The 22,616-nt window shown below is 40.4% G+C and overlaps 1 protein-coding gene across 4 annotated transcripts in view; it reads left to right on the top strand.

The window, feature by feature from the left end:
• Nucleotides 1–22,616, top strand: part of IL1RAPL1 (interleukin 1 receptor accessory protein like 1) — a 652,770-nt gene that overhangs the window by 352,685 nt on the left and 277,469 nt on the right. For all 4 annotated transcript variants that reach the window (XM_053386980.1, XM_053386978.1, XM_053386977.1 and 1 more), the window contains exon 4: nucleotides 19,719–19,905. In XM_053386980.1, coding sequence (XP_053242955.1) covers nucleotides 19,719–19,905 — 187 coding nt within the window. The remainder of the gene's footprint in view (nucleotides 1–19,718; nucleotides 19,906–22,616) is intronic.

Genomic DNA, 22,616 nt, shown 5'->3' with positions numbered 1-22,616 from the left:
AGCCACACCTACTACCTATGCCGTTACCACAACAGCTTGCAACACAGAATAGGTGGGTGGGGGAGAGCTTGTTCGCAGGAGTCAATTAGCAGATAAGAAAAATATTCCTACTCAGCCCTGTACTGATTAGCACCAAGACCTGGGATGGACTGCAGCCTAAGATGGGCTCAGTGGGTGTTAGAAAGCAAAAATGGGTGGAGGGCATAGGTTTAAATAGCCCCTGCTAGCCCCACCCCATGATGTCCCTAGATGCAGGCACATAACACAATGATTACACTGTCTCTATTACATCCCAACCACAAATATACTCCATGCTGGCAGCTTTGCAGAATGGTTTCAACATGGCATATTAAACAGGCCTACTGTCTGTTCACAATTTTACACCAACAGAATCAATAGGCATGCTGCACACAAGGAACATGCATGTTGGAGCAGCATCTATACCTTGGTGCAGATATCTGCACAGGGAAAGACTGCTCATGTCTAGGTTTAATACTATCCAGACTTCTGCAGCAACACGTGGATTTCCAGGGGTTAGGTCAGTGTCATTGGTCTGTGCCAGCTCCTGGTGGTAGCAGGTGGTGCTGTGGTCTGAATCACTGAGCCTCTTTGACTTACCGATCAGAAGGTCAGCAGTTCTAATCCTCATGACGGGGTAAGCTCCCATTGCTGTGTCCCAGCTCCTGCCAACCTAGCAGTTCAAAAGCATGCCAGTTTGAGTAGATAAATAGGTACCGCGACGGCAGGAAGGTAAATGGCATTTCCATATGCTCTGCCACTTGTCACAGTGTCCCGTTGCACCAGAAGTGGTTTAGTGATGCTGGCCACATGACCTGGAAAGCTGTCAGCGGACAAACACCAGCTCCCTCAGCCTGAAGCAAGGCGAGACCCACTTCAAGTTTGACTGGATTTAACTGTCCAGGGGTCCTTTACCTTTAGCTTTTTTTTACCATGCATGACACCAGGGAGCAGAGTCAACAGTGGAGTCCCAGTGCCCCTTTCCCCATTCATTAGTGGGCATAAGGCCTCTGCGAGTGAGAGCTAGGGTGGGAGTGTCTACACTAGTAATGGTAAGAGATAGAGTAGGGTCATTGGACGTTTTAAGATTGACTCTCTTACCCAAACACCTGGAAGCATCTGGAACATGGTGATGATTTGCGTACTACTGTTCTGTTTTACTGTTGGTATTATTCTCCTTCTTTTAAATTAGGTTAGCTTATTTGTAATGTTTTATTCAGTGTTGCTGTTGGCTTCCATTAGAAAAAGGACATGTGCTTATGCCAAAGAATGCAAAAGTAGATAACGTTAAAATTAATGGAAGCTACTGCTGGTGAGGGAATACTCTGTATGGATTCCCATGCTGGCAACCATTTGGTGGATTGGGAGGAAGTACCATAATGGCATATTTCCTGCCTGCCTCCTAGGAAGATGAACACTCAGGAAAAGGAAATACTTTCAAGGTTGGAATCTTTGATATATAATTCAAGTTCTCTGGTAAGGTGCTCGTATATACGTAATGTATACATAATATACCATTGTATGCTTGCTTCAGATATCGCTAGCAAGGAGCAATTTCAGACAACAAGAAGTAACAAAAGTATTTGCTTCTCCAGATATGTGTGCAATTGCAACCACAGAAAAATATGAAATATCATGCTGCTTCTACTTTTTCAACTGTCCCACTCCTTGCAGGAAATATTATTAATTTATTACAAACAAGAGCTTTTTGATTTTAAAATTGTTTTCTTTAAATATAGATAGGCCAGTGTATCTCTGTGGTTGATTCCTGTCATGCTGAATCATCATCAAGATAATATGATTCTTCCCTCAAGATATGTCCCTACAGATATGTCTGTATGAAATGATTCAAGTAGATTTTTGTTTTTGTTTTTTAAATAGCTCACAATATATATGGAAATCTTTCTGACCTCTGTTCCTTGCTCCTAAAGCTATCAATAACGAACTAGTTAAATACGCATATGATTTTAGAATGCAGGACATTTTAAATAAGACATTTATTTAAAATAGAGGCATGTTATGTATTCAATTGCATACTGTGGGGTGTACCCAGTTAAGGTATGTTAGGGGACCCACAGAGCAGATTAGTCCCATTAAGGAGACAGAAGTCCTTGGGTTAAAGGGACAGCTTGGTTGGATAATACCCACTGGTTTTATTTAAACTTATTTGAAAGATAATATGGAATGGTGTTTGGCTGTTGCACAATATCTGGAAGATACAAAAGTTAATCTACAACATACATGGGATATACTTGTAAACTCACCTGGCTCATGTGCATCCATGTTAGAAGTTGGTGATGTGTGGAATCTAATTGTGTGGTAGAGCCATGGGTAAAAACATGACATGTTGCAACGTTTTCCTTTCCTCGTGGCTGGATTCTGCAGATTACCTGCACTCCGTGGTTCTTCCTATGGTGAGTGATGTGATTAGAATAACTGTGAAAAGTACTACTTCATTATCTGAGTATTTCACACCTATAATAATGAAGAGAACGGAACTCCAGTCTCAAAGGAGCATTCATTAGTATGTGTTAATAACCATCACAGTACAAACATTGCATATTTATTTACTTCTGTATTAAAAAATAGTAGCTCTGTATGCTGCAATCTTGCCCTTGCAAGTTCTCTTGACTTCTGTGGGACTCGTGCACATGCAAATATCGGACGTATTATAGTAAAATTATATTGTTTTGATTCAGGAGTGAAAAAGGGAACTGTGCTTCTACCCTTTCAAAGAAGTGTTGCTGCCTTTCATTGTCCAGAAATTAGGCAATGTATGGAGAACTTAAGGCAACAAAATGGTTATGTAGCTTAGTCACAAAATATTCTGTTGCTGTATGCACAAGAAATAAAAATAGTTTTGAGGCAAAAGCCGCATTTGTTGCAGGTATTTGAGGTTTACTGAGTATGTGGTGGTGGTTGTCTGATGTTGAATCATTTCCAAAGACTGTTCTCCTTTTCATGAATCAGTATGAGAGTGTTTTAAAACAACCTCCACAGAACACCCTTGTATAGAGAGAAACGCTATTGCAGTGAATCAGCACTTCTTTTTTTTACCACATTCTGAGGAGCATATGTGTTTATTTAATATCTCTACTGGCACAAGCCCTTTTCAGACAATCAGTGTACACCATATGGTAAGTGAATGTTCATGGAGCAGGAGGAGAAGAAACATGGCAGCAGACACCACACCTGACTTATACGGTGAGGAAAAACCTTCCACACAGGTCTTAGCTGCACCATCATGTGGGAAGCTTCCATTCTGAAGGATTCCCGAATACATGGCTACATATGTTTACACATATAGGGTCTGTTATATATACTCTGCTGAATGTTTATACTGTGCTATGAGTATTTGACCACATTGTTCTATCAATGCAAGGATTTATTTTTATGCTACAGAATTTACCTTCTCTCCTATCCCCTTGCACATCCTGTATCCTTTCTAGATATGCTCTGGAGGGGAAGCCTCCAGAACAGATTGACAGGACATGCAGTGTGGAAGGGGGAGGTTTCTGTTCCACAAGCAGAAATCCTTGCCCTGGTGGAATTAGTTCGTTAGGTACTACCTCTAATCTTTATTACCTTAAAAGCGTCCTTGAGAAAAGTATAAAAGCAAAGAATTTCAGATTGTTATTAAAATGCAGTGCATGTTTTCTTTCACTGCCCTCCATGCTGAAATCTTAATTCACTTACAAATCCGCTTACAAAACAAGAACTGAACACTGTAGAACTGTGTGTCATTTGCAATGTGTTTTCTTTTCACTCCTCCAGCAGAGAAAGGGGACCTTGGTGCAAATGAGAACTGGGTCCTGAAAGATAATAAACACATCTGCTCCAAGGCAAAATAAGTTGCTGTTTGTTATGAGAGTTGAATGTTGTATGCTAGCTGAATGTTGACTTAGTCACAAGTACATTAGGGCTGCTTCTTTACAGAAGGTGCTAATTTGTCCAGGCAGGTGCATATGTGGCCTGTGAGTGCGGTGGAAACAACTCAAACTGGACACCAGTGTTGGGTTAAATCAGGCCACAGTTAAGAGCACCAGTGTTGGGTTAAATCAGGCCACACTTAAGAGACACCAGTGTTGGGTTAAATCAGGCCACACTTAAGAGTACGAAAGCAAGGTTGGCAAGGCAGTAGGGCAAGGATCAATTCCTGTCCCATTCTTCTGTAATAGTAATACAGAATATTACAGATAGTAATATGCTTCCAATATCTGGGTTATCCAATTTTATCTTCATAATAGTCTTGTGCAATTAAGTAAAGCTGAATGATGAAGTCATCTACTGAGTTTCATGTGAAAGCAGGGATTTGAACCCATTTCTTGCCTAGTCTAGTCATACAGTTTATTCACAATGCCACAATTATTCAAGTGGTTATTTGACAGAGATTGCCAATGCACTTGTTTGTGGGTGTAATAAATTTTAAATTCAAAGTGCTAAAGTAATTAATTTTATCACAACAAAAGCCTCTGATGCAATGTGCATGTAATAATAATAATAATTTTAAAAAACACATTTACAATGGGTTGAATAGTTAGTGAATCTCATGGGTCAGATTCCCTTTAGCTGTAAGTGGGTGCCACCATCAGAAATGTGCTTAATGTGAAAATTCTTTGATTAATACCATATTATGTGCAGTAAAAACCAGCTGTGGGCATTTTATTTGAGGCTTTTTTGTATGTTTGTTTGTTTTTGCTCAGATGTTAGTACAATTCCCCAAAGCCACTTGCCACTAAAACATTTTTAATGGCAATCTGCTTTTGGGAATAGTATGTGGAACTTGCATATGTACAGGGTATACACTTGCCTCCGCACAACTCTCATCCCCAAACCCATTTAGATGAATGTACAGTGATTGTTATAGGATATTTTAGCTCTAATCCAGTGACACCATGGTAGCTGTACTCACATTTTCCACAAAGATAAGGGTCTCCCTATACACATCAGTATAGGAGACCGCATGTAGGGTGTATCTGAATGTGTACACAGAGCTTTCCACCTCACTAAAATGAATAGATCTATGTGCACCCAGAGCTGCCACACAGCACCTATATTAAAGGTTAGAGAAATTCCCATGTTCTTCATCGGGAGTGGAATATTTGCTTCAGAATTTCAACAATAAACTTTACTTTCTGTTTTAATGTTCAGTGAGGATATTATAGAACTCCAGATAATTTTATTCATCTGAGCCATCTTCTTCACTCCTTCTTCACACAGCATGTTGTCATAAATTGCCCTAGCACTTCTTTTATTGAGAAGTTTGAATTGGATTAAGCTGTGGGAGCATGCCAGTGTAATATTGATTTTCATACCTTCAAAATAATGTGTTTGACTCTGACTTTTAATGAGAGATAAAATGAGCCAGAGTTGTGTAATGCTGAAGCAAAATCTCTTTACTGGCTTCTTCACTAGGGGAGTTGGCAAGCCCATAACCAAGTATTTATGATGAGGGGGATCAAAAGCTGCGTGGGAGGAAGGGCTATTGTAAATAAATGTGAGGTAACAAAATTTTATATGTGACTAAAATATATAGTTGCTCGAGTTATCTGATTCAAACTTAATTAGATTTTATGTACCAGGAATTTGAGTGCTAATCTAGTCCTTTAATTGAATATTGTCTGATTCCATTCAAAATAGTGAAATTATGTAGCACTACCCAACTAAGCAAATTTTGCTCTCCAAGCACAAACTACAATCTCATTGGTGGTAGTAATCGTGTCCCACTATGTAGTGAAGGTAAATGACCCCTGGATGCTTAAGTCCAGTTAAAGGAGACTATGGGGTGCAGTGCTCATCTTGCTTCAGGCCAAGAGAGCCGGCATTTGTCCACAGATAGCTTTCTGGGAAGGTAAGTGAGAAGCCTGTAAATAGTGCCAGTTGTTTTGCCATTTGCTATAACTATAATAATATAAGTCCATTAAACTTGTACATTCTTCTCTTAAGTAATATTGGAGAACATAATAAGCCCTCTTAAAATGAGCAAGTGTTGAGGGCCATCTGCCCAAAAGACAGATGTACTGACCAGTGTTGTCACTTTGTCTGCTCTGGCCCTTCATGGCTGCTTTCACACAGAGGCTTCCTTAAGGCATGTGCTCAATATAAGACCTTTATTTAAAGGGCAGTTATGGAATAGATGTCAGGTACCATAGGTGTAGTGTGCGCTGCCTGACCCTTAATAGACGTGGCTAGCGTGTAAAATAAACTACTCCCCTCTCTGGGTATAAGAACCTTTTGAACCTGAGCCTTGCCTTTGTAGCAAGTCCCAGCTTCTAAGTTCAGCTGTTGCCCTTAAATACAGTGGTACCTTGGTTTACAAACTTAATCCGTTCCGGAAGTCCATTCTTAAACCGAAATCGTTCTTAAACCGAGGCGCGTGTTCCCTAATGAGGCCTCCCACCGCTGGTGCCCTTCCACCATTCAGATTCCATTCTTAGACAGAGGTAAAGTTCACAAACTGGGATACTGCTTTCGGTTTTGTGGAGTTCATAAACCGAATAGTTCGTAAACAGGGCTGTTCTTAAACCAAGGTACCACTGTAAATACATGCTATCATGACTACTGCTACTTCCTGATCAGGGCCAGCCCACCCATGAAGGAAGGTGCGGCAATCACCTCAGGCAGCAGGAACTACAGGGACAGCAGATCCAGCCTGCAAGGAATGCATTGCTTACTGCTGCCACTGCCACACCCTCCTTGGAGAATGTATCTGCTGCCTCCTTCTACAGTGGCCTCTCAACAAATAGGAAGCGCTACTGGTTTCCTCCCACCCCGAGGAAGGAAATGGTAGGGACTGCTTTCTGAAGTTTCCTGGGCACTGCACCATAGCTGTCAACGTTTTCCTTTTTTTAAGGGAAATTCCCTTATTCCAAATAGGACTCCTCGCAAGAAAAGGGAAAAGTTGACGGCTATGCTCTGCACCTGCCCAGTGTGATTCAAAGCAGCCCCCCCTTCCCCATTAGTCTTTGATCCCCACTTCAACCACCAACCGTAATGTCGATTTGATCCTCTTGCCCTTTCTCCTGATGTAGACCTTGTTCTCAATGTAGGTTTTTATTACCCACCCACCCCAAACCCTTGTTCTTGATTTTCACTTACTTTCTTCCATATTGGAAAGGACACCATTCTGTCATTCACCTCGGGTGCCATTATGTCACCTCAGGTGCCAAAATATCATAACCTGGGATATCATTCCCATGGGAAACTACTGTTACTCTTCTTCTTCTTTGGCAATCACTCGTAGCAGAGTAAGATTGTCTTCCATAAACATGGTTTTAACAATGAATCCGTAGATGACTGTGGAGGCCAATTCTGGATCCACATGTCCTTCCACAGTGCAGACATTGGTTTCTGGGCGGGAGTTGATCAAAGTGTGGATTTGCTAAGCGTGCCTTCCTCTTAGGACGTTTCTCCCTTGTGTTTGAGTGTCTTCATAGCCCATGACACCTTTGGTAAAGGCTGTTCTCCAATTGGAGCGCTTGCAGGCCAGTGTTTCCCAGAAACTACACTACATAAATGACACAGGTGACACTGCATATTTTAAAGAGCAACAAGAGCCTGCTCCAGTTACTTCACGGGAGAGGAAGACTTAATTGTATCTGACCCAATTGCTTTGAAAGCTGGGCTCCTGACTCTGGAGGGTAAGTAGAAACAATCATGAGTTAACTGATTCAGGGCGGCACCCTCTTGTGGCTTTCTCCTCCAAAACCCTTATGGGGCAATGGGATGGAATCTTGATTGCCCATGTACCCTTGTTGTCTCTGTGAACTTGGGGAAGGCAACCCTGTATGGTTTTCCCTCTTTCCCTCTCCTTTGATATGTGATATGTGTTCATTTTTTAAAAGGATCTTTTTTCCACCCTCAAATGTATCAATAAGCCAAAAGATCAATAGTCTTATAAATCAATTAATGGGCATAACTTGGCAACCAGCAAATTGTACAGCAAGGGACATTTAAACATGACGTCGTCTCCAGATGATGCTGAAAAGCTGCAGCAATTCAGGATCATAAAGTGGGCTTGTTTTATTGGAATGGGATATGCTTTTACTGCTTCTGAGAATTGAAGCATGCAATAAACTAGATCACCACTTCCTGGTGTGATTAATTTGGCTAAGCTAATTAAAACAAATACATTGTGGTACTTTTATGCGCTGTTGTGAGTATAGTGTTAATAGAAGGCTATTTCATTGTGCTGGGCAGCCTACTTCTTTGAAAGTTGATTTACCTTTACAGGAAGGAAGCCACATAAATCCCTTGTATGATACTGTTGAATTTAATTTGTACCATAGTATAAGCCAAAGAGCTTATTTATACAATAGTTAGGCTGGGTTAGCAACTATTTTACCTACAGTAACCCTTGATTTATTTACATGAAATAAATCAGAAAGGGAGTAAAAACTGGAAGACAAAGAAAGAGTGTAGTAAGGTGTAGTAAGAAGCAGCTATCTTTCTTTTTAGCCCCAAAATAAGTGATCAGATTACATTAACAGACTTTATTGCTGTATCCAGTTAGTCCTCAGTGTGAGCTGATTTTTGCACAACCAGACAACAAGCATGGGGCATGACTATAATCCCCCAGATTTCTTTGTTCATGTAGATAATGACTGCTCCAGAATCATAAGGTCTGAATTTATTCCATCATGTGATGGATTGTTTTAAAAGTTTTCTCTTGTTCATAAACAACTGGCTTCTGGAAGCAGAACTGCTCTGTTTTTAGTCCATTGTTTTAAGAACTTGAGGTTCACACTTGCTCTCAACTCTTCTATTTAATCAGGCCTGTTTGAATATTAATGAGCACCATCCCTCATTAAGCATGTAATTGTGCTATGAAAACATTTTGATTTAGGAGGGTGACATTTTATGATTAATTTTATGCATAATGATTTTTAGGACTTTGGGGCCGTGCTGTTTAATGTTTTGAAATTCATTAATTTATTTTTATTTATTAGATTTATATACCACCCTTTGCCATAAGATCTTAGGGCAGTTCACAGAATAAAATACAGGATAAAAACAAGTAAATATTTTTTTAAAAAAAACAGTAAAACAATAGACTTCCCTTATTACATTTATATCCTGCTCTTCATCCCAAAGGAACCCAAAATTGCTTCTACTGATGAAGCCCTTCTCTCCCATCCTAGGGTTCTTTATCATTAAACCAGACTTGGGCAGGTCAGTCCTTCAAACAGAGAACTGTCTGCCCTACTGTAAAGTAAAACTCGTGGTCACCCTGCTTGTAACTTGCTATTCTAACAGGCAGTGCCAGACTTATGTATAGGCTAAGTAGGCTGAAGCCTAGGGTCTCTAAATCTAGCGGGCCTCACCAGCCCGCCCGCTCCCCAGCAGGCTACCCTTCCCTCTCTCAAAATTGCAAACCCAAGATTTCATGCAAAGGCAGGGGACCTCAGGCCTCTAAACCTAGAGGGCCTCACCAGCCTGCCTACTCCCCAGTGCTGCAGTCTCCACTCTCCCAAAATTGCAAACCCAAGACTTCATGCAAGGGCAGGGCAGCTCAGGCCCAGCAACTATGAGACTCAGGGTTAGCCAGTGGGGCCCAATTTGAAGCAGTGGGGCGCAACTTGATTTTTTTTTGGGGGGGTAGGGCCCCAGTTCACAGCCAAAGTCTGCAAAATGTTAGATATAAATAAAATCCATGTAGATTACCCTGGTGCGGAGGCCCCCTTAGGACAGGCACACAGGGCCCAATTTGGCCCAATTGCTCCAATTGCCTTAAGGTCAGTTCTGATGAGACTGTGTAGGGGTTGGACTGACAAGCCCTGCACCTCCTAGATCCCTGGTGTCACTATTCAGAGTACAGACCCAAGGACTTGTTATGGAAATAAAGGGGGGCACTTATTGGAAATCAGTTTTGTCGCTCGCCCCCCAAACCCCGTGACAATGAGCCCAGCCACTTTTTATTCACAGCCACATAAGCACTACACTACAGCATGGCCATAAGCCTGTATGTTAAACCGCTGAAATATACACCCAATATGTAGCAATGGAGATTTATGTTACTGCTTTATGAATGAACACTATGTTTTATGAATGGACTCTGTATTTTGTGAATTACCTAAGAGCCACCAATAGGGAGCTCTAGTCAGGTACCCAGTCAGGTACTACCAAACAGTGACCCCTATTGCTGAAAGAAGGTAACCAGCAGGGAACGCTTCAGCTCAGCCTTTGCACTGTTGACAGAACATCCCCTGCTGTGCAGATAATGGAGAAAGTTCATAAATTGTATCCCTTCTGGCATCCTGGCCAATTCTGTCACACTTGTGTAAACCCTGGTGCGCCAGAAGCACAGAATAGCAGCAAATAAAATCCGCTCATATGTCAGTGACTGATAAAACTTGTCAACCAGTTCTTCCAAAGTCTTCCTAAATTATAAAGCTCCAAAATACAGGCCAAAATAGAACAGGTCTGGGAAGAGTGAGGCATACAGTGGGCACCATCAGTGAAAAGGCCCCGCTCCATGTAGCTCCTGCCCTGTCATTTGATAGGGTGCTCATTTGTCCTCCTTCTTGACATGGAATGCTCTCTGTTGGAGTCTCCAGGTCCAGTACAAAGACCATAAGAAGGGAGAGCAGGGACCTTGAAGTTCCCAACAGCTGTTAAGCAAGCAAGCACACAGGTCACCTTTGTCACAGTCAGGACACCTATGTCCTGGCCAGGCCTGCGCCCAATCTTGTTTTTGTACAATCTTGTTTGTTCTCAGTAACCAAAATTATATTATCCACATATACAAGCAGAAAAGTTGTTTTCCTTCATTTGCAAGGAAACATACAAAACAAAGTGGCACTAATAAAGAAAAGTTCCAGGGTGGCAACAGAAAGCAAACTAAAAATGCTTTTGCAGTTCATCAAAACTATCCGGCAATATCAGGTTAGAGGAAAACTGGTGCTATTAATAGTAATCCTTCTAGCTGGTTACCGTATTTTTCGCCCCATAGGATGCACCGGCCCATAGAACACACCTAGTTTTTTTGGGGGGAAATAAAGAAAAAATAATTATTTCCCCCAACCCCAGCCCCCATAACAGGCTGCTATCCGCTAGCCGTGGGAGAGCTGTGCGACTTCACACGGCTCTCCCACAGCTAGCGGAGCGCTGCGCAAAGCCCAAAGCTTGGGGCGTGCTGGGTGCCGGCAAGGTCTCCGCTAGCCGTGGGAGAGCCGCGCGTCTCCCACAGCTAGCGGATAGCTTCCTGAAGCCTGGAGAGCGAGAGGGGTCGGTGCGCACCGACCCCCCTAGCTCTCCAGGCTTCAGCGAAAGCCTGCATTCGCCCCATAGGATGCACACACATTTCCCCTTCATTTTTGGAGGGGAAAAAGTGCGTCCTATAGGGCGAAAAATACGGTAATTGGTTCGGCAACTTCCATGCACATGACGTGTCATGCTAAGTATTTCCCCAAAGAATTAAATGATAACTAATCAGAAGCAGCTGCAGTTGCAAATGGCAATAAAATATCTGTGAAAGGAAGAGGAGCAGGTTTGCTCAGGTGTGTTGCAGGTAGAAATACTGTTTGTAATGAAGTGAGAGCAGTAGTTTACTTACTCAAATTAACAAATAATAAAGTTTTGAGAATTTAAATTCTAGATTAAAATTGGTTACTTCATTGAGAAGGGGATTCTAACAAAAACACTGCGGCCTAATTTGAATAGTAGAGTGCCTGGTATCTGGTGGGCAATCTCATCCTTTATTTCCACACTGTGGATGCAGACCAAATCACCTATCAGGAGAGTTATGAGATTCAGGTGAGAGTCAGATGCTTTGTCAATCCCAGCAGGTATATAAGAGGACAGCCGCCTTCGCCCTGGCCAGGCCTTAGCCACAACTTAATTTTCCTAAACAATTATACTTATTCCACAAAAGGTTTACAAAGTTCAGTTATTGCAAAAGTTTTTCAGTGTTAATTACAACCCTTCCATTTTCCGCACATGCATGCCAAAATATGATCAAATTGACCTATTTAGCCACACCATCCATCTCCCTAGTTACCCTCCAAAGCATGCATTACAGAGCAGCCAAAAAACCTAGTCCACAAAAATTAGTTTGTGAATAAGTCAAAGATTCCTACAGCAATGACTGAGACCAAGACTGGGGCTGCAGCAAGTACCGTATTTTTTGCACCATAACACTCACTTTTTTCCTCCTAGAAAGTAAGGGGAAATGTCTGTGCGTGTTATGGAGGGAATGCCTACGGGTCGCGGGGGGGATCTGCTCCAGTCGTGAGCAGAGGATCCATGGTTCCCCTTCCTTCCCTCCTCCGTGGCTCGCTTTGAAACAGCAAAGCGGGAGAAGAGCTGCTGAGTGGGGAGGAGAGAGGGACAGAGAGCCTGCTTCTTTAAAGGAGCAAAGCGGCTCCTGTCCAGTTGGTTCCTTTAAAGCAAGCAGGCTCTCTGTCCCTCTCTCCTCCCCACTCAGCTAGCTAAATAGCAGCAAAGTTTTTCAGCTCGCTAAGCCGGGGATGAGTGGGGAGGAGGGAGAAAAGCAGAGCCTGCTTGCTTTAAAGGAGCAAAGCTGGAGAGGAGAGGAGCCTTCTCCCCTTATACCCCTCTTCTTCATTATTAGCAGCATCATTCTCCACCCACCCCACACATGCTCCTTGTCCCTTGAGTGCTTTTCCTTCCCTCCCCACTTAAAACGTGGTTACAAAGGATCCTCAGGATTTTTGCATTGGGCTACTCCAAACTCACTGTCAGATCACATGTCTGTGGCCACAGCATGAACCACAAAAATCATACATCCACTGTTTCATTTAGAATATTTTTTTTCTTGTTTTCCTCCTCTAAAAACTATGTGTGTGTTATGGTCGGGTGCGTGTTATAGAGCAAAAAATACGGTATATAAATTTAACCAATCATCATTATCATCATCAGCATCTGAGGGAAACCAAAAGTGACAGATTTTCCATCCCTAACTGCAGCCTATGGTAGACCAGGTGGCTGCCAGAACACAAGCAGAGGAAGAAGGGAGGAAAACCTGCCAGCTCATGCCCTTATGCTGACAGTAGTGTACAGATACATGCCACACACACCACACCTGGACTTCTGTGCCCCACCAGGCCACAAAAGTTGCTCCCAGCCAGCTACTACAGTATGTGCCAGCCGTCCGAGAGGTTTGTTGCCTGCACACCTGTTCTCCCTATGCATATAAACAGTGAGAGAAGCAAGGAGGTAGAGCAATAAATTCCTTTTTTATATATAATTTTTTATTGATTTTCAATACAAATATGCATATCATCCATATCAAAATTTTCTATGGATTATCTCTTTCCGACTTCCTTCAGCTTCTCTGCCAATCATCCATATTTAATTTTTAATTACGCATTTCCTTAATTTAGTATTGCCTTAAAACATACCCTCCCAGTCAAATTTCTTTTTGACAATACTCCTTGAGTTTCACAAAGCTTCTTGAAACCCGACCAGCATTGTTTGCTCATCACATATACTTTTCAGATACTCCACAAATTTTCCCCAGTCCTCGATGAACTTTTGGTCTCGTAGATATCTAATCTTCCCAGTTAATTTGTCCAGTTCTGCATAGTCTATCAGTTTCATTCTCCATTCTTCAAATGTCGGCAACTCCTCCTGTTTCCATTTTTGGGCCAATAATATTCTTGCTGCTGTTACTGCATATTGAAAAAGTTTGCAGTCCTTTCTGTTTATTTCATTACTTACTATTCCTAAAAGAAAAGCCTCTGGTTTCTTTACAAATGTATATTTTAACATCTTTTTCAATTCATATATCATCTCCAAGAAACTTTTCACTTTCTTACATTCCCACCACATATGGTAAAATGTCCCTTCTTTTTCTTTACATTTCCAACACTTGTTACATGTCTTAAACATTTTTGCTAATTTTACCGGTGTGATATACCATCTATATACCATTTTCATAACATTTTCCTTTAACGCAGTACATGCTGTAAATTTAAATTTTCCTTCCATACTTTTACCCAGTCATCAAATTGGATATTATATCCAAAATCTCTGGCCCAGTGTATCATTACCGATTTAACTTCCTCATCCTTCGTATACCATTCCAACAGCATCTTATACATTTTTGACAAAATTTTCGAGTCATTATTTATTATTTCTGTTTGAAATTTTGAGTCTTTTCCTGCATATCCACTCTCTTTTATGTCCTTTTTGAACATTGGTAGAGCAATAAATTCCAATCCTCTGCTCCCCCCCCAAAAAAAACCTTTAATAGCAGTAGTATTTCTGCATTAAATTTAAGTTTTCAATCAAGAGTCTTCTCACATCATTTTTCATCCTCTAAGTAACGGAATACTTTGGAACATTGCCTACTATTATAGATAGCATTTTGAGACACTTGTCTTTATTACCCAACCGTATCATTAATGAACTAAAGTTCATCCAAATTAATTGTTCTCTCTTCAATTTAAAAACATGGGAAGCTAATAGGCTGGTTGATCCTCTGCTACATTAGTAATGGTAAAATATTGAAAAGGGCACTGACTGTGAGGTTTGTACCAATTTTATGATACACAATGAAAACCCCACAGGGAAATTCCATTTGGATTTTAACCACTTGAATCAGAGCCTCCAATTAACACGAAGAAAATTGCTCATAATGATCCATAATTTATTAGACACTACATGTTGTAACCACGTTGTTCACAAAACTGAAGAAAATAGAAGAAGAATCCATGTGTCTTTTATTCTTCACTCCAGAAATCATTCATTGCATTTGGCATCATGTGGACATTATACATCCTGATGGGGTTAGATCGGTGCCAAATCAATATGCTTTGTCCAGAGATACCACTGCACAAATGGAAGGAACTTCCTTTCATTAGAGTTTGTAGTCTGTCTACAATTACCAGCACGTCCCATCCCCAATAGTTGTCCTAGAACACTGGGGACTCCCTACACCTGCTTGAGGGGGGCATTAATGTTGTGTGGTGGATATTTTGATCCAGGCCTATATATCTGGAGAGTGAAGCTTTCTGTCTCTTCTGTGCATCATGTAATCCATCAAGGAGCACATGTGTGAGCTTCTCCCAAACTTACAGTACATGTTTGGAACTACACTCTGTACTTTCTAGTCAATAGTATTTTGCCTGTATTATCCCTGCTGCTGCATGAAACAATGCATGGTTGAGACCTTGAATCAGTAAGTAAAGCATTTTATGCTTATTTAACACTTTGTGATCTGCTCATTGCAACCTATATTCCTCACGCTTTACTGTACTGCTTATTTTTGTGAGTTTAATACTCTGCTATCGGGGCTCTTTGTGTGCAAGCCCTGTGATTTGAAGCCAGGGAGCCAGCTGTTTCTTTTTGTTATTCACCCACACACGTGGGTCCAGAGAGATTCATATATCAAAGTTCCTTATGTGAAAAAGTAGATGTTTTCAGGAAGGTGGAATAATATTTAGTAAATATTTATTTCTGCCTGATAATTCACATATACAGCCAAATGCCATGCACTCTATGGATATATTCATTGGTTTCACTTTTGTGCTGTTATATATATATATATATATATATATATATATATATATATATATATATATAAATAAATAAATCTTGGTCATCTGAAAATGAAACTAAGGCTAGAGTTTTGAAATAAAGAAACATGCCAGCATGTATGCATAGAGCTCCAATCAAGTGTCCTCACTACATGTGTTATGTATTGAAGTTCTCACCCTGGCCACCAGGAGTATTGTGTATGTAGTTTTCACTCAGGTCCACGTCAGCTATTTTAGGCGGGAAACCCTGGGTTGTTGTTGCTACTATGTTGACAGCCGGCTACCTATAAAAGCAGGCCGGCTGAGCTGTTTGCTGTTCAGTCCTGTTTCCAGCTTACAAATAAAGAGCTGCTTTGGAAGAATCGCTGTGTCGTCTGATATGTTCGCCCACAACTTAACAACATGTATACATTAGTTACATGCTTCAGGTGTGTTCATACATAAGCTGAACCTGTAGATGGGGGGGGTGACTTCCCTTTGCAGTGGTGGTGCTATACCATCTGCCTCACAACTCCCTTTGTATTTTCTTTCTGTGCATAGGGGGCTGTCTATGGATTGTTTATGGTTATGATTGGGGGAGCTTGGTTTTAACATGCTTATTTTACTGTGAACATAGGAGCACCATCTGGTGCTATCCAGGACTTGTCTCCAGCCCATGAGGCAGTCATCATTCAATAAAACAGGGCTGTATGTGCTGAGGAGCAAAGAATATATACATTAATCAGAAGTTAGTGGGGTTCCATTTATTGTACTTTTGTCAGTCATGGTATATGATGAAGCAGCATTAGATATCATTTTAGCAATTGAATAAAATTAAGCATTCAATGCTTTTGCTAGCATAAGTTACATTATATGATAAAAGTGTGTTTCTTGCTGCTGATTTAGTTGTTGAAAAAAGTATTTACCTCTCCCACGCTCCCCAAGTTATGCCTAAAAGGTAAAGGGACCCCTGACCATTAGGTCCAGTTGTGGATGACTCTGGGGTTGCGGCACTCATCTAGCTTTACTGGCCGAGGTAGCAGACGTACAACTTCCGGGTCTTGTGGCGAACCAGAGCAGCACACAGAAACACCATTTACCTTCCTGCCGGAGCAGTGCCTATTTATCTACTTGCACTTTGACCTGCTTTCAAACTGCTAGGTTGGCAAGAGCAGGGACTGAGCAACAGGAGCTCACCCCATCGCGGGGATTCGAACTGCCGACCTTCCGATCGGCAATCCCAAGAGGCTCAGTGGTTTAGACCACAGCACCACCCTCAAGTTATGCCTACTGAAGTGAAATTGCCTCAGGTAGTCTCTGTCATTGTGTGGTGGTTCATGCTCCACTTTAGAATGTGGCTTCAGCATTGATATCCTTTTAATATGAAGAAGTACTAATTGCTTATGCAAGAAAAACTGCTATGAAACTGCTACCAAAATATGGAGAAATGGCATTGTCCAGAAAATGTCATAGCCTGTCCCTTAATTCTACACAGTAGTTTCATGTTAAACAAAATGCTGAAAACTAAAATATGTACCTCAGCATCTCTTTCAGATGTATTAAGAACTTTGTGACCTGAATAATATTTCCTAGATTTGGCTTTGTGGTTTGCTTAATTAGGGCTGCCATACGTCTAGACTTTTCCAGACGTTACCAGGATTTCAAAGGCAGAATTGACATCTGGGGGTGTCCTGGTTTTTACTTTTTGAAATATGGCAACCTAGCTTAATATATTAGCATGTGAAGCATGTACAATAGCATTTTAAAACATTTGAGCATAGATAATTCTCTTCGGCGGAATTCTTTTGTGTACTTCTCTTCCGTTATTTGCAAGACTAAAAAAGGGGGGAAAGAATGCAGTTTCCTTCTCATTTATATGAAAACTGAATGTTAAATGTTTCATATGGGATTTAAAGTTATGTTTTTAAAATACATATTGGCAATAAATAAATAAAATACTGTGCTCCATGAATCACTCTTACAATGTTGTTTATTATGCATTTGCATCTTAAGAAAGCTTGGAAGAGAGAAATATGCAAAAGATTCATTTGCACAAATATTACATGTTGTTAAACATTTCAAATGAACTAGTCTTAGAATATAGCGAGTTTACTGATAATTCATATTTCTGGATGATAAATCCATCTACCTCAGTACTTGTCTACTATGACAGGCTGCTGCTCTTCAAGGTCACAGTGAGACATCCTTCCTGGTTTCTATTCAGAGATTCTTATAACTGAATATGATGGTTATAAATCCAGAGCTAAGATCGGTGCAAGGCTCTGCCACTGTGTTACATCCCTCCCCAAACCTTTGCTTCAGTAGCACATAATGAACTTAACAACTGATGGCTCCAAACAAAATGGATTGTACATTACAGAGACATGAATGTTCCTTCATATTCCCTGCTGTTAAATCACTTCTCACCAGACATAATAATAGAGTGTCTCTGACTAAGTAACAGGACAACTGACAGCCATGCATCTGGGATTAGGTAGCTAAACTTTCAGGAGAAGGGAGATGGGCTCTAGGCAAGTATTGTCTACAACAGCTCTTTGGTCCATCATATATTCATAGAGATCAGATGCACATATTTTAGTAGGAATTCCAGAGAGCATCTCCAGCTGGCAAACAAGGCATGTGTGAAGGTTCATAGAGGAAGAAGGGCCTGGAAACACGCCTGCATTTGTTGTATTGCCTGTCCTTGCTTGCCCTCAAGGAACAGGTGGAGGGGCACTACATATCCAGGGTAATTACAATGGTGCAGATGTTTACCAGTATGCTACTGCTTTCATTTTCAAGTTAGATATTTGCCATTTATGTAAATAAAGTTCTGTGGCTTTCTCTGCTTTCTTCATATTTCCCGTTTGAAAAATGGACAAACTATAGAACAGTAATGTGTTTTCTGTGGAAGTCTTAGGGCCACTGAGACACATGGTATCTGCAAGGGCAAGCAATGAAAAATGGTTTATATGTATTCACTGTCAGATACACATCTACCAGATTAGAGGTCAAAAGGCATTTAAAGTTCAAAAGCACACAGTGCAAGTAGATAAATAGGTACCTCTCTGGCGGGAAGGTAAACGGCGTTTCTGTGCACTACTCTGGTTCGCCAGAAGCAGCTTAGTCATGCTGGTCACATGACCAGCTGTACATTGGCCCCCTTGGCCAGTAAAGTGAGATGAGTGCGGGAACCCCAGAGTCATCTGCGACTGGACCTAATGGTCCCTTTACCTTTACCTTTAGGGGAAATTGTCTTTGGCTATGCTAGTACACTTTGAAGAGGGTGACCAACCTTAACATGCTGTGATGTCACCCACAGAGAAAACCAAAATTAGAACAAAATACTTTCCAAAATATTTTCCCCCGTTTTGACTTCAGCACCATAGGAATGAGAGAAGTGCAAGATAAACTCCCCTAGCTTCGCAGTACATTTGCCAAGAACACGTGGCAATGAAAAGCTTGTGAGAGAGTGCTTAATCATAATAGTTGAACAGGATTTTGATTTTGTAACGCAAGGATACAGAGCCTAAGGCTGCAATCCTATGCACATTTACTTAGGAGTAAGTCCTGTTGAACTCTGGATTTTATTCAAAGTAAATGTGCATAGAATTATGCTGTAAGGTAAACAAGCTGGTAGTTCTTGTTCTTTAAAAGCAATTGGAAGTAACTGATATTCTAAGAACTGAAAGGTTCGAGACCTGTTTTAATTAAATACTATAGAAATGTATATTTTATTCACTTGAAAAACTTTTTTCTGATCCGATGAATAGCTGGGTTAACAATCTAGCTCATGGTGCAATGGTTGAGGTTCCTGTCTGGATCTGAAATTATTTGCTGTAAACTGATTTGTACAGCCCTGGGAGCTGCTATAATAGTGTTTGCCAGCAGGGCAGTTATCAGTTTTGCTGGTTAATGCGTCTTAACACTGCCACTGCCTTTGAAGGAAGATTTTCTTTTCCTGTAGGAAATACAGAAATAAAGGAATTTGAAAACGGAATATCTCTAGCGTATAATAAGGAATTAAAAATATTCTTTACATTCTTTATATTCTTAGTGACTAAATAAAAATTGCAAGCAAATTAATGCAAGTATTAATATACCATTTTCTTTATTGTACATAAGATTCTTGTAACTTTTTTAAAAGCACATTATTACAATGTTTGGTGCTTTTTTGTTTTATTATTCACAAGACCATTATTTTTATTTGCTGTATTGCAGAAACTCTACTTACTGTATGAAAGTATCCATTTCGCTGACAGTGGGTGAAAATGACACTGGCCTCTGCTACAATTCAAAGATGAAATACTTTGAAAAAGCTGAACTTAGCAAAAGCAAGGAAATCTCATGCCCTGACATACAGGATTTCTTAATACCATATAGAGAGCCTGAAATCCTGTGGTATAAGGTAAGAAATATGAAAAGCTTTGGCTGCTTCCAACAAAATATTAAATGTTCTGATGCATTTCCAGTAATCTGAAGAATTTACTTGAACAGTAAATACAGCTTGGTGTGATTTAGAAAACTAATAAGGACACAGAAAAAGAGAAAGGCTGCGGAATACTTGCTGGGAAAGTAAAATGCCCATTTCTGTATTCAGCAATGACTGAATTTGAAATTCTCTCATATTTCTGTTCTGGTTGTTTTATTTGCCTCTCCACATACATCCTCAAGGCTATATATGCATATATCAATATGTAAAGTAATAATAAATATAGCTAGCTCTCTAGTTCTGAAATGTGAGATTTTTGAATCTAGCTCGTTGTGTAAAGGTGTGTTTTATCCAACAAACATCAGACATAACTAAGCTGCCATTGCAGAATTATCTAAGGATAGTGGGCTCAACAAAGAAGACCTGATCTGGTCTTGGTTGGCCTCAACATGTACAGTAGCCTAGATCCTTACAAGCAGGTATAGTGAATATTGTATTCCAGTAGTTCACACATGTGCAGCCCAAGCCCTTTTGATTGATCCCAGACAATTAGGTCAGGGTTAGATTCACAATGGGTTCACTTTTTGCCCAGTTTATGCCAACCCACCTGCCACCCTGTTTTGTAGGCTTACACACTCTTAGTTATGTCATTATTTGCATCTGCTTACCCTTACCCATTTAAGAAGTGGTAGGAGGGAGAGCATGGGCACTGCTGTAAAAATGTGTGGCAGCATTGGAACTTAGTTCTCCTTGCTTCCCAGTTCCTTAAATCTGAGTCCTATGCTGAACATGGTAAATAAATATGGTACATCATGCTAGTGTTGGCAGTCCTAGGTCAACTGCATAATATGTAAAACTTGAGAATCATAGAATTGTAGGGAAGCAAAGGATCATCCAGTCCAACCCTCTGCAATGCATGAATCTCAACAACAGCATCCATGATAGATGACCATCCAACCTCTGTTTAAAAACCTCCAAGGAAGGAGAGTACACAACCTCCTGAGGGAGAACATTCCACTGTCGAACAGCTTTTACCATCAGAACGTTATTCCTGATGTTTAGTTGGAAACTCCTTCCCTGTAACTTGAAGCCTTTAGTTTGGGTCATACCCTCTGGAGAAGGAGAAAACAAGCTGGTTCCATACTGCATGTGAGCAGCCCTTTAGATATTTGAAGATGGCTATCATAACTTCTCTTAGCCTCCTCTCTACCAGGTTTAAAATACTTAATTCCTTCAACCATTCCTTCTAAGGCTTAGTTTCCAGACCTTTGATCATCTTGGTTGCCCTCCTCCGTGCACATTCCAGCACAAGGACAAAGGGTGGGTGGCTCCATGCTGTCATAGGTTGGCAGAAGCTGATTTTAAGGATTATAGTGTTCAAAATCTCCTGTAGCACTGAAAAATAAATGCATTCAAATTAATGTGCTTCCAAAAAGCAAAGCAGTGCAAAATTTAAAACTGTACTGTTTGTTAAAAGGGTTTTCCATCTATATAGTATATTTATCTTTAAAGAGTGAGGTTTATTTAATGTTCATGTATAAGAGTTCCAAAACATTTTTTAAAAATAATATTTATTACTTTTAAACCTTACAAAAAAGAGATAAGGGGAAAAAAGAAAAAAGAAAAAGAAAGAAAAAACAATACAGTGCAATATATAAACAATACACAACACAACATTAACACATTAAACAAAACAAGAGCAAAAAACAATTCAAAAAACACACATCATACCATCTCAATACCCTCTCTTTCATTCCCTTGTTTCATCGACCTCCTCTCACCTCCCTTTTTGTATTACATTTCTATTAATTATTTCAGCAAATCCTTTCCATCTTTCTCTATTTTCTGTCATATGGTTATCTTAACATATTTTAACCTTATTTTCCATTAATACTATAATACTTATTTATGTTTAATTCTTTATAACATTTCTACTAAAGCCATATAATTTCATTCCAACATTTTTCTAACACTCATTAATTTTACATTATTTCCATAGATAGACTTTAAACCTTTTCCAATCTTCTTCCACTGTCTCTTCTCCCTGGTCTCGGATTCTGCCAGTCATTTCCGTCAATTCCATATAGTCCATCAACCTGGTGATCTTCTGTCCGAGGCTCTTAACTCTTTTCCAAGTCCCTTCTGCAAGTCTTCTTCATATTTATACATGCACTTTACTTTGTCTTCTACTGATCTTGTTCTTATTTTCCTTCCTTTGATGCTGAAGAGTAGATCTCGGGGAAATTCCCACCTAGCAATGTTTTTATTCCTTCTCGACAGGTCAGCCAAATCTCCATAGTTAAAATTAAGATTCAAAAGATATTTCAGGACGTATTTCAAAGTTCCTCCAAATCTGGAGGTCCCCACAACTCCAGTCTCCTCCTGACCCAAGTCCAGGTCCCAAGGGTCAGTAAATCCCTGCATGAAGGGATCTATCCAACTTTCCTTCTCCAGTCCAAGCGGGGCTCCAATCCTCAAAATCTGACTTTCTCTAAATTCAATCATAAAAAGCATCAACTTATAGTCATCAAATTGCATCTGTAAGGCTGGGGCTCTCTCCCTCTCCACTTGTACTACTTTAGGTTCAACAACAGCAACTTTCTCCCCCGCCTTCTCCACAATTTCTTAATACCATATAGAGAGCCAAAACAAATGCTGGTCCTTACTTCAGTGTGAATAGTTGTGTA

The sequence above is a fragment of the Podarcis raffonei genome, chromosome 4 (genome assembly GCF_027172205.1).
Source record: "Podarcis raffonei isolate rPodRaf1 chromosome 4, rPodRaf1.pri, whole genome shotgun sequence".
In the NCBI taxonomy this organism is placed as follows: domain Eukaryota; kingdom Metazoa; phylum Chordata; class Lepidosauria; order Squamata; family Lacertidae; genus Podarcis; species Podarcis raffonei.
The sequence above is the reverse complement of the archived record's forward strand: the minus strand, read 5'-3'. Positions and strand labels throughout refer to the sequence as shown.